At 36.5% G+C, this 12990-nt stretch overlaps 1 protein-coding gene across 4 annotated transcripts; it reads right to left on the bottom strand.

Moving 5' to 3' along the window:
- Positions 1-1089: 1089 nt before the first annotated feature.
- Positions 1090-11351, bottom strand: LOC121317365 (amine sulfotransferase-like). Of its 4 annotated transcripts, XM_041253220.1 has the most exons (8): positions 11244-11258; positions 9627-9717; positions 8277-8467; positions 6861-7069; positions 6099-6225; positions 3130-3224; positions 2610-2790; positions 1090-1561 (listed from the first exon to the last, which is right to left on the bottom strand). In XM_041253220.1, the coding sequence occupies exons 3-8, from the start codon at positions 8419-8421 to the stop codon at positions 1428-1430; spliced, it is 891 nt and encodes a 296-aa protein (XP_041109154.1). In that variant the 5' UTR covers positions 8422-8467; positions 9627-9717; positions 11244-11258; the 3' UTR covers positions 1090-1427. The 4 variants fall into 4 exon arrangements, with proteins under 4 accessions (XP_041109154.1, XP_041109153.1, XP_041109155.1 ...); XM_041253219.1 differs by lacking the exon at positions 9627-9717 and having other exon boundaries at positions 11244-11351; XM_041253221.1 differs by lacking the exons at positions 9627-9717; positions 11244-11258 and adding an exon at positions 8849-8873.
- Between the last annotated feature and the right edge of the window lie 1639 nt (positions 11352-12990).

Below are 12990 nucleotides of genomic sequence, written 5' to 3'. Positions count from 1 at the left end.
AGATCGTGTTTAACTAACCTGCTTGCCTTTTTTGAGGATGCAATATTGATAATGGATAATTGCAAAGCATATGACATGGTTTATTTAGATTTCCAGAAAGCTTTTGACAAAGTCCCGCACAAAAGATTAATTCTCAAACTGAACGCAGTTGGGATTCAAGGAAACACATGTACATGGATTAGGGAGTGGTTAACATGTAGAAAACAGAAAGTACTGATTAGAGGAAAAACCTCAGAATGGAGTGTGGTAACCAGCGGTGTACCACAGGGATCAGTATTAGGTCCTCTGCTATTCCTAATCTACATTAATGACTTAGATTCGAGTATAGTAAGCAATCTTGTTAAATTTGCAGATGACACAAAAGTAGGAGGAGTGGCAAAAACTATTGCAGCAGCAAAGGTCATTCAAAATTATCTAGACAAGATTCAGAATGGGGCAGACACATGGCAAATGACATTTAATAGAGAAAAGTATAAGGTAGTGCACGCAGGAAATAAAAATGTACATTATAAATATCATATGGGAGATCCTGAAATTGGAGAAGGAATCTGTGAAAAAGACCTAGGAGTTTATGTTGACTCAGAAATGTCTTCATCTAGACAGACAATGTGGGGAAGCTATAAAAAGGTCAATAAGATGCTCAGATATATTGTGAAAAGTGTTGAATTTAAATCAAGGGAAGTAATGTTAAAACTGTACAATGCATTAATGAGACCTCATCTTGAATATTGTGTTCAGTTCTGGCCACCTCGCTACAAAAAGGATATTGCTGCTCTAGAAAGAGTGCAAAGAAGAGCGACCAGAATGAGGGGTGGGGGCGGGGGAGGTTATACAATGTTGACAGGCTTTGTGCTGTTTAAGGAGAGCCTGAAAGCTTTTCTGATAGCGAGTGTAGGGTATCAAGAATGTGTCTGGGAGACAGAAAAACAATACTTGACACCATCTGTAATAGAATTTATAAAATTCATAAAATGCAGCTGTGTGCCAACTACAGTGTGGGCTACAAGTCTCTTATATGTGGATACTTTTCCCCTGCTGCTGTGTAAATAAAGCTTGTTTGCTGGTATTGAGAATTCCACTGGGATAAGCTCCAGATAAAGGTTTATTGAAAAATACATAATATTACAAGTGTTTAAAATATTCCATATGAAGAAAAGTGTTCCTTTTATAGTTTGTACACTCCTATTTGAGTTTAACATATAATATACTATCTTAATTTATAGTTTTCTATTATAATATATTATCTTAGTTTATTGAAAAATCAGAACATTAAAAAGTGTTTAAATATGCCATATGGAAACAAAAAGATATAGTATGATTCCTCTTACAGTTTGCACACACCTATATGGGTTAATATATACTCTACTTATAATTCAGAACAAATAAAAGTATTCGGTCTCAGGGGTGACCATCAGTAGATGGCTATCTCAAGAGCAAATCTTGAATTCACTGATGTCCCACACAAACTTTAGAGGGAGTTTTCTCATTCGTTCCTGGAAAACTTGATCAAACATCTCATTCTGAGTCACGGTCAGATGATTCTTCCAGTCTCCCACAGTTCCTGGAAAGAGATAAGCAGAACAGACACTGAATAATGCTGAAGATATCACACAGAGGTAAATCATCTGGACTTCCACTGTTAAACTGTACAATGAATGTTATTTTATTTGTTGTGTCTTCATATCTATGAGCCCAGGTAAGAATATGGTACCTGTTAATCAATTCTGTCAGGCATCCGGTTCAATATATTAATGTTTGTTGAATTCAAAAGAACCGAAAGTAATATTTTCATCTAATTTGTGACCGATTAATAAAGCAATAGGTTTTTCAGTATTCCTGAGAGCCTAGCAGTGTTGTGGTGCCACACTTTTTGTTTTTTAACCTCTCGTTAGGAAGCTGGATAGGGAACAAGTTAAAATGAAAGAGAAGCTTTTGACTGCTGCACCCTGATACAACTGAAAGATCTCTACTGATCGGTCACTAATAAGATGAAAATAAGAAGTTAAAACTACTTTGGCGTGACTAGAAAACATTAATAAATTTTGACTTTATTCCAGGCTGAATCAATTTCATGAAATCCTTAATTTATTTCTTTTACTGGGAATAAGCGATTTAAGGTTGTAGCAAACAGATGAGGGGGTGGTTAGAACATAAAATGTTTCGTAGATATCCATGCGCAATAAATAGACAAGTCAAATGTGACTGTATTTACTGAAAACAGGCTCTGCTACGTTAAATCTGGACGGCAGGGTTATCGTTAGTTAAAGTGTGTGTATTGAACCTGTATGTCAAGTATTATAAAACCGGAAAGCATTTCAGTGCTAATCCTTCCTTGTCTGGTATTTTACTTTGTCCTACATCAGGGGAGTCCAAGTAGTAATGAACTACTTCAGGATCTGGATGAAGGTTCAATTGAACAAGGCCATGAGTGGAAGGACCAACTTTGGCCACCCCTGTCCAAGATGTTTTCTAGGAATTGTTTATTTACTTCAGTGATTGTAGTGACTGGCAATCTGCTAATTAAGTAAATAATGTGATTTGGATTAAATGGAATAAATAAATAATAAATAATCCATTTCAAATCAATTCAATACATCTGTCCTGCAAACCTTTTCTCATGAACTTTCCTATTTTGTGATTCAGCAGACTCTCAGAGATTGTCTCATAGTTTGCATTTAGATTGTTTTTCATCTGTTCAAAGGTGCAATGCTTCACCACATTGGCAATCTGCTGCTCATCCAGCTGCTTTCCCAGAAATGAACATATTTTCAAAACAGCTGCTTTCAGATCCTGAAACAGAACAATAGCAATCAAGTTAGGAACTGCCAGTTCATCCATTCTTTGTTCTGCTAATTAGTAGTTAACATACAACATTTGAATTAGTGATGAAATTTGCTGAATGTTGATATCAGTCTTGGCCAGTCTGAAAGACACCCGGTTAACACAAAAATTAAATAATACAATTACTGGTAAATGTGTAAAGAAAGGAACTACTGTGTAAAGTTATGTTCTCTACACACATGAACATTTCCAAAATTATTTATTAAACTGACCCATCAGCTGGGAACTATACATTTACAGCTTACTTAAATGTATTCACCCCTCTTAATAGCCTACATTATGGCCCACCTGGATCATCTCTTCATAAGTTAGGTATAAAAAGTTCATCTCATCTTTGTGTGTATACCATCCAGTAATATGATCAAACCAGCAACTGCCACAAACTGTTAAATAAATCAAAATTAGTACACAAAAATGGGACACTGGAAATCAGAAACAGAGAATAACGTTTTCATGAGTAAATACATAAAATGGGATTACACCAAGCAAGCAGATAACAGTCTCTAGCTTTAGAAGACACTATGCACTTTCAGCTGGTTTAGCACTAGTCTTGGACTACTTTACCTAAAATAACATTAGTTAGACCAAGATTAGTGATAATCATGGTCTGGAAACTAGACACTAAGGCAGAGCTTTCTGTGTCAGCAGGGATATGTTGCAACCAATATTAATTTAATCTAACTTAACTGCTGATCACAGTAAGGTAATCAACCTTTGCTACATAGAAATCAGGATCATCAGTGATACTAACTTAAAGTCTCCAGCAAATTACCTTTAGGGCCTCATGCACTAAACAGCGGTAACCAGTTTACCACGCAATAAGCCCATTACTGCATGTTTTGAACACCTGCTGTATTCACTAACCTGCAGCAAATGACTTTGCACTCAAAATGACTCCATGGAAATGTATTCACATTCACATTCTCTCCCCTAATACCGCGAGGGAGAGACTTGATATAAAAACATATTTACTTAAAGGTGCTAACTTTCCTAAGTCTCGGCACATGTTAAATTTACCGTTATTGAAACCAGGCGGTGTCTGTCTAAATCACAATATAAACAGAGCAGAGCACAAGTAGTGCTGTTGCCTGTGTTCCACAGAACACTACAAATACAATGTCAAATATAGGCTACATAGGATGTATTTTGTTGGTTTTGTGGATTAAGAGCAATGTTTTAAGATACGGAGTTGTAATACTGTACATAATGATATGATTCTGATAATGATATGATTCTTACTAAAAGATTGCTGCACGTGAACTGTATTACACAATCAACTCCATTATTTCCGATTCCAAACGTTGCTTTCTCAATGCAAGACGCATTGTATGAATAGACAGTGCTGTACAAAATCACATGATATACTGTATTTTTTCCATTATGACGTTGTACTGCCGAAACAGCCAAGAGACAGTTGTGCTCTTTTAAAACATGAATTACACTGAATTATTTTGGCTCTGAAAACATTACCATTTTTGTCATGGAAAAGACAACGGTGAGTACTGGACAAATTGTGACTAGCCTGTGCAGCATGTCGAAATTGCCGGATAAGCAGCAATAAGCACATCTGCAATCACTTTAAAAGAAACACATTTATATTTAGCCAAGGTTTCGGTACCGGAGTACCTTCAAAATAAACCAGAAGGGGATAAAGGTGAACAAATAAATATTTGTTTTCAGTTAATTATTTTCTGTATCTCCGCTTTGACCGTCTCAAAGCTAGACATTCCCAGTGTTACGCGAATTCTGTATCCCCGCGTGATTGTCTGTGCAGATTCAGTTTTTCAAAACTGGACATGGATGCGCGATATTCCTGTGCCCGAGTCCTGCTGTGTTCTCAAGCACTGATTGAGTTCTGCTGCAGTTTGCAAGACATATTGAAAACAAGACCAAACTAATTCTGTAGCAAAATAAAACAGCACATTTAACGCCACTGATTTTCTACAGTACGCTCAGCTTCCTGCGTTGCTCAATACACGAAACCCTTGCTTAAAACTAACCTTATAAAACTGTATTTTTCTTATAAAACACATTTTATTTTTACTACATGTAAATACTGTTCAGAAACATCAAGCCTTCACATATAGTGATCTTGATCTATGCAGGCGTCAAATCCAAGGGGATACAGAAATCTGTGTAACACTGGGCCACCTCCCCTCATCCTACCAAGACCCTCTGAAGATGTAACTGGTGCTGGATGGTGCTACCTGTCCTTTGGAGTGCCCACTTACTAAAATAAAGGGTGTGTAACGCGTGTAGCATTTTGCGTGCTATGATGACTGGTAAATGAATCATTTAGCTTACCTTATTCATGCATATTATTATATTAGTGAACAGAGTGGTCAAGCCTTCCTTTTTGCACGCAATATGGGTTTCTGTTACCGTACAGTATTTCAGTAAATTTAGTGCATGAGGCCCTTATTGTTTTAGTGGACAGTTTTAAGAACAAACACATTGTGTGGACTGAAACTTAACAGAGCCTTGCACAAGTTCACAAAAACTTGGCTCATAGAGGACAGCTTTTCATTTGAATGTCACAGGCTTGTGGTGTAACACCTCACCCTGCCAACCATGCATCTGCAGCTGGTTTGGTTTCTTACTGTCTGCAAGTGGTTGTAAATAGAATCTATATCTACTGAAAACTCCACAATGAAGATTTAGTACATGACTACAAGGCTAATAAACTCCCGAGAAGCATAGCATTATTCAGTTGATGAATGCGATAATCCTTTGTATACAATTCAGTACATAATCTTTTCATACCACGATTCAGAAATGTCAGTTAATAGTGCCAAAAAAAAACCAAAACACACATGGTCAAGTTTCAATATTTTGATTACAGTAAAAGTAGTGGGATAATTAGGTTTTGGAAGCAGCTACTGTATATGCAGTTAGTGTTTTTTCTACAGCGGTAAAAATTAAATTTTGCAGTTGTATTATGTTGCTTACATTATTATTAATAATCATTCCCATGTGTTATGCTGCCTGTTAATGATATTTTGTTCATTGACTGTTATAATTCTGGGTGTTTCAAAACCAGATGTCCCACAGCCTAACAGTTCATGGTAAATTGGAATTTTCCGATTTTTTTATTTTTTTTTTAACTGTGGAGTTATTGGATACTATCGTGCATCGGTTTTACACCCAATAGTTTGAATACCGAAGCTGCAGTTAGGGATTCCTCCATTACCTTCTAGGCAAACTCAAATAAAAAGCTTTACATTTGTTTTTAAAAATAATTTACTTGATATATTTACCTCTGCCTTCCATGAATTTATTGAAAAACTCATTAAAGTCCTTTGGTGTCTCCATTATTACAGCAAGTTTATGGAAATGGTAATAAGAAACCAGCACATCTTTGGGGTTTCTAGCTACGTAAATGACCTGTGGGGGACATTTATACATTTATTTTTACATTTTTGACTAAAATACAATTTGCAACCAATTATTTTTCATGGTCATAAGTTACGTAAAAAAATATTTGAATATTTCAAAAATATGGAGCAAAGCTACTAGAATCTATCCAGTATTTAATCTGTATTTGTCAGGAAACCGATTACTTTGAAAAACCATGCAATGGTCATCATATGCAAACTAGTTCACCGTCTTTTATATGGGTCAGTCCAGCACAGGAACCCCAAATCAGAAAGGGTTTCAGGGCAGATGCTTTGTGGGTGCAAATAAAGAGCTGTGTAACGCATGCACCACATGGCGAGAACAAATGCAACATTCATAGGGTTCTGTTTCCCCTCTACTGCAGGGAGGAAATAGGACTCCCATTGCGGTTTGATCTGTTCCTGGATTTACTGTGAGTTTAATAAGATATGCCTGTTACCTATACACTGTGGCTAATTAAGCTCATAGTAAAACCTAGAATGGGTGAAACGGCTGTGCAATAGCTCACCTGTAGTCTGCTATATTGATGAGATGAATGCAGAGGCTACTGCATTTTCATATAAGCCATTTTGACTTCTACTGTGTTCAAAAATCATTATTTTTGACCATTTATGAACACTAACCTTCCCCTTTTTTTGTCTGAGACCCTGTGGTGCCAAGTAGTAAGGCAGATGGGACACTTGCATACGGGGAGACGGAGCAGAATCAAATTTCTTTGCGTTCTCTGTCAACTCAACCCAAGGAACCCGATCCGCGTTCAGCCGCTTGTCTGTTACACTGAGGTCCCCTTTGGCATCAATCAAGCACAAGATCTGCTGCATCCAGATCGTTCCTATAAAAGAAAAACAAACATTTCTGCCCATCAATGGATGTAAACTGCCCCATCCTCATAGGTTTGCTGAATTAAAAATGTAATGCAATTTCTTAAAACTAGAGAAATATAAAGTTTCTGCTGTTTTCTTGTAATCTGTGTGCCTAAATAAATAACCTTAATGTTGCCATGTTTGATCAGAAGCTCGTCTCGACTACTTTTCCTAAACAGGATAAAACTATAAACAGCTCTTTACTTGACGGACCTCAGCGACAGCTATCTGGACACAAGGTCTTTGATGAAAATCTACAAGAAGGTAAAACAAAGGAATGAAGGATGTAGTCATATACACCGATATCATACAGATACATACCAGCAACGAGAAACATGCACCCTGTGACCTTTATAAAGAATTGCCATGCCTTGTTTTAATTAAACAAAGAATTGTATCAGATTAAAAGTTAATTGGGCATGTTGAGTCCACTGTATTCCCCACAGGCAGATAAGGTTTGGGCTGATCTCATGATTTTTTGTATAAAATAACACTACGGTTAATTGAGAGAGGAAAAACACAATGAGAAAAAGAGGTTAAAGAACAACCTGGCATGGACAAGAAACAGTAAAAGGATCTTAACAAATGTACTGTAGTCTTGTGCTTTACGTTAATGTACTGTACTATAATACACTGTAGTCTTGTACTGTAATATACTGTCTAACCTCCAAGTACATCTGGTACACCACAGTGTAAACTAACCTGCTTCCCTTTAACCCCTGCCTGTAGCAGAAGTACAGAATACATCAGTAAGAAACACTGCATGGAACAAATGTATTATTTCTTACATCCACTGCATGGGCCCAGGTTAACGAGAACTCTGGTTTACCAGCTATGAGAACACGCTCGAGAGCTCCGAAGAGGTCACAGGGGTAATTTACCAAAACAGAAAACATACAAAGTGATTTTAAACAACAAGACGACAATATTAGTTAAGTGTGGTATTAAATACATGTACAAAGTTGCTCTTTAAACAAAGATAAGGAATCAACCAGGTGTAAGTAAGTGTTCAAAATATTTCTTATGGGCAGGACTGTTAATCAATATTGTTCCTCTACCCTGAAGACATGGTCTCAATGATTGCGTTCATCCCCTTATCTATCATACCTACTCTTGGAACTTTGAAAAATAATACTTTCTGGAACGGATCTACTTTCTCCTCTGCTCTTGTCTTACCTGATTTGGGGTATGTGATTGTAAAAATGTCAGTATCCCTGATTTCGCAATCCTTAAGTTTATCCAAATCTTCCGCTGAATGAATCCCCGATATGAAGTAGAAGCCTTTGTGTTGGTAAAGTTGAAAATCTGGAGTGTCTGCCATGGTACAGTACCCGAGTAGAAAGGTTCAACACAACTGGAAGAAATCGCTGGTGAAGGAACCGAACAGGATAGCAGTATCAACCAACGATCATTTGGGTGCAGTTTTACAATGTTTAGTAAGGAATTTGTGAAAGGAGGGGGAAGGGTGGAATGTTTCAGTACACCATTAGGTTGGGTCAGATGTCCAGGGGCAGTGGGGGGGTGGTAGAAGAAGGGCAATGCCTGCTTGCTTGCTAGGTCATAAATTCCAGGCCAAAGTGAACATAACAACCGCAACGGAGGGGGCAGTCATGCCCCACAGCTATCCTTTATTGGTTGAGTATATGAGTTTAGGGGGTAGGGATGGATGAATTGTCTGCTGCATGCCAAATCCTGATAGGAGCAGGGAATTTTATGTAGAAACTATATAACCCATGTATGTGCCTTACCCCGGCAGAATACATTAGTTACTGATGAAGTGACTGTTATTCTCTGGAGCTCTCTGTATTTTGATGACCACTGCAATTAACCTTTGATGCAACAATTGGTGTGATTGATTGCCTCTGATCATCGCTGCACTTCATTTTGCGACCCTACACTGGGTTTCAACCTATGTTACATCAGGGTGAAAAACACAGAACAGACTTCTCATTTGGACACAGTTCATATATTCATATATTTTCTCTTTGTATTATTTTTTTTAACTTGTATTCTAATGCATTTACTTAACATGTAGATCTGTGTTGCATAAACCAGTTGATTTACTAAAATAACAGAAAAATAAATAAAAAAAACAAAATCACCCAACCATAATCATCTGAATAGTTGGTACGCTACAATATAAAGAGACACCTATTTTCAGTATGGTATAAACATATGAAAATAAAATGTTTTAGGGGCAATTAGTGTGTCCCAAATGGTCAGGCTGTGAGGAATCACATCACAAACAAATGTAACTAAAGCTTTTGTGTACTTTAACCTGCAGTCACAGTTTAAATAACAGGAGCTTAGGCAAAAACTCTCCTGAGTCCAAGTTGAATTGAATGCCATCTCCAACCAAATGCTTTTAGTGATGTTATCAAATCAATTGCCCCCCCAAAGCTTCAGGTATTACACAGAACCTTATCATTTTAATCCACAGTGGTTTATAGGGTTTTTTAAATTTTCTTCAACATTGAGAAAAACATTCAATACTAAATTCTTGAATTATATTATTCCATTACCCACTCTTCTATACTGACAAACAAAATGTCTTCAGTGCATTACAATAAGCCAAATTACAATGAAAACAGTGTATATTAATATAGTCCTTCACCAACTAACGTGCAACGGCATGTGTTTAATATAAAATTAAAGCGAGAGAGAGAGAGAGAGAGAGAGAAAGAGAGAGAGAGAGAGAGAGAGAGAATGTTCTTATTGATGTAAACATTCATGGCACAAGCAAGACACATGTCATGTAAACCCATGATTTACTGCATTTATATATTTATTTTTTGAGGAAAAATAAATGTAATTGATAAACTGAAAACTCACTATTTTAATGGATTTTCAGTTTATCAATTACTTTAGTTCACTAATTATTTATCGATTCTCCTTGAATATAAAGCTGTTTGCTGCTTTTGAATTCTCTCGCTCTCATACACACACACAATTCAATTTGTTTAAATACAACTTGGCAAATAAACATGAATTATTATTCCGAAGTATGTTATCCATTTGATGTTACAATTCTCTAGAATATGTAAACATCTTAATAAAGTATGAACATATTGCATGCAAGAAAGAGCAAAGCTGTTGAAATTAATTGGTGCATATGGATATTTAAACCTATTAGAAATAAGTTCGGCGTCTGATTTTCGGGTGATTTTTTTTTTCCAAATTCAGGTGAATATTTTTTTTTTAAATCGGGTAGAATTACACTATGTAACACAATTTTTGTTCCTGGGTAGTAAGTGTTATTTCCTAATTGCTTTGCCTCAAAAGTATAGAAAATGGCTATTATTCCCCACGAACTTTGCTTTTGTATTTTTTTGTATATTGTATGTATTTACAGTATAATCGTAAATCTCGAAAAACTACTCACTTCTAAATCTTTTGTAGTCATTTTTGTATTACTTTAGTATAAATACATGTTAATTTGGATTCATATGTTGTTTTTTTCTGACTTTATGTGAACGAAAAGACACACATTTGCCCGTTTTCCCATTGGAAATAGTGATATTTTGAAATATTACTGTCCTGATTACAAAAGCAAAGTTTGTGGGGAATAATAGCCATTTGCTATACTTTTGAGGCATAAGCAATTAGGAAATAACACTTACTACCCAGGAACAAAAAAATAAAAAAAATTGTTACACGGTGTTATTCAATGAAAAAGATCCGGTGAAATCGAGTGTAATATATATATATATATATATATATATATATATATATATATATATATATATATATATATATATATATATATATATATATCAAGAAAGAATAAATATTCCAGTAGAAATCTGGTTTTATTTAAAAAAGAAATAAACAAATGCTTACGCACAAATACGCGTTGATAACAAAGTTGTCATCAACAGTTTAAATCCCCAATGAATGCATATTTACACATATGGAGGCATTTCTCCGTTCCAGTCAAGTTTTATTTTGTAGTGGAGTTGCAAGTATAACTGCACACAGAACTTACCGGAAAACTAAACAACTTTACTCCTTGCTGTTTATATATATTTTCGGGTTAAATCAGACCCCTTACAAATGGATAATGTATATAATAGTCTAAGAGATATTGCAAGAGAAGCCCAAAGACATCACACTTCAGTAGCAGTAACATGGTGTGGTCCTTACCTTTAAACTTCTGTCCTGTAGTACTTCTGTTGAACTGGCCAGCTCATAATGCTTTTAAGGGAGACCTTGCCTTATAAAGAAGCATATTGATATCAAATTACAAATGCCTGGAGAGTTGAATTTCATACCAGGCAAGAGTCCCTACAAGTATTGCCAGAGGTCATGTAATCTGATGCTCAACATCAATGTTCAAGAGCTATTGCGTGTTCAGAACTAGGATTCCAAAACATACACGGGAGACAATTTTTTTTTTTTTCTGGCAAATAGTTGTTGGGGCAATTTCCCTGCTATTTTCCCCAACATAATCAATTAATCCAAACATGTCAACACAGTTCTGATTTGAGCAAATTTGTGAAAATACTCTTTAAGTGTCACTATTGACTAGTTCAGGTGTGCAAAACCAGATGTCTGTGGGCCGTAATACAGACCCCAAAGGGTCAACCTGCAGACACTTACTGGGAGAATCAATTCATGACAACTGCCAATTGTCCACATTCCCCTCGAACGCAGGGCAGTTCGTAAAACTCACACCCGAGGGCCCTGCCCTACCCCCGAAGACAATGCGTAGTCTTCGTAAATTGTAAAAGTTGTACCGTCCGGTCTTCACGCAGTGTAGTTTCGACAACCGCACATTTTCTCAATTTTCCCTCCGCCCCCACCCCATTCACCACCCGTACTGAAAGGATTACAATTTTTTTTTTTTTTTTTTTTATCCGAGCCATGTTGTAAGGGGACTTGCGTCCCTCAAGCATGTTTGAGTGCTCCAGACCTGGCTTCTTTACCATCAAACATTTAACATTTTCAACATCAGCGCCAGAAGTCTCACATCAAAGTGTTGCTAAAATTAAAAACGTTAATGTGCTTGGGTGCTACCAGGTAAATGGAAGAAGAGGGTCAAGAAATTCAAGAATCATCATCCAATCCAGTCTATGCAGATACACAGTCTGGTTCTAACGTGGTTCCTGTACATGTACAAGGATATCTTTTGCAAGGAACAGTTTGTAAGCAAAGCAGTTTCCTAAAAACATATTACATGTATATACCTGCTTTTTGGTCTTCAAAAGCCTTTTTCTGCACTCTTTCTGGAAGCAGTATATTGCTTAGCAGTAGCATCTGAAAGAGAAAGCTTGTCGACCGTGCTCTGGCAGTAACCTTCTCATCGTTGTGCTGCTCGAAAGCTCTGATGTCAGTCTCAGTCTCAGCGAACCAGTCAGCTTGAAACTACTCTACTTCTGTTTCACAAATATTGTGAAGAACACAACCTGCTCCAATCACAGTGGGCACATTTTCTATTGTGTGGTTCGGTTGCCTCGTTTAAGTGGGCACCTCCCTCTTCCTTTCAAATGCCCAAACCACACTCCACAGCCATTCCAGCTGTTTAAACTGTACGTTAACTGCCTTTAACGAACTTGCTGACTGCACATCAACATGGCTCCCAATGGAAAGGTGAATATAAATCTAACCACTGTTTAAAAGCTAGTTAACTTCTTTATTAATAAATATCATTATTCCTCTGTTATAAAATAGGAGAATAAATATTGCAGGAGTAAGACATAATAGTCAATTAAACCGTAATCATTACAAGTTAATGGTCTGCTTTTTGCCAAATTCAGGGAGTAAGGTGCCATTTTTTTATAATTAAAAGGGTATGCTTGTAGAATGCTCTACAAAAAAAAAAAAAAAAAAAAAACAGGGGCTCATAATGTTTTTTTCTGATGAGTGAATTTTCCTTATTGGTGTTCTAAGG

This window comes from Polyodon spathula, chromosome 6 (assembly GCF_017654505.1).
Source record: "Polyodon spathula isolate WHYD16114869_AA chromosome 6, ASM1765450v1, whole genome shotgun sequence".
In the NCBI taxonomy this organism is placed as follows: Eukaryota; Metazoa; Chordata; class Actinopteri; order Acipenseriformes; family Polyodontidae; genus Polyodon; species Polyodon spathula.
The sequence above is the reverse complement of the archived record's forward strand: the minus strand, read 5'-3'. Positions and strand labels throughout refer to the sequence as shown.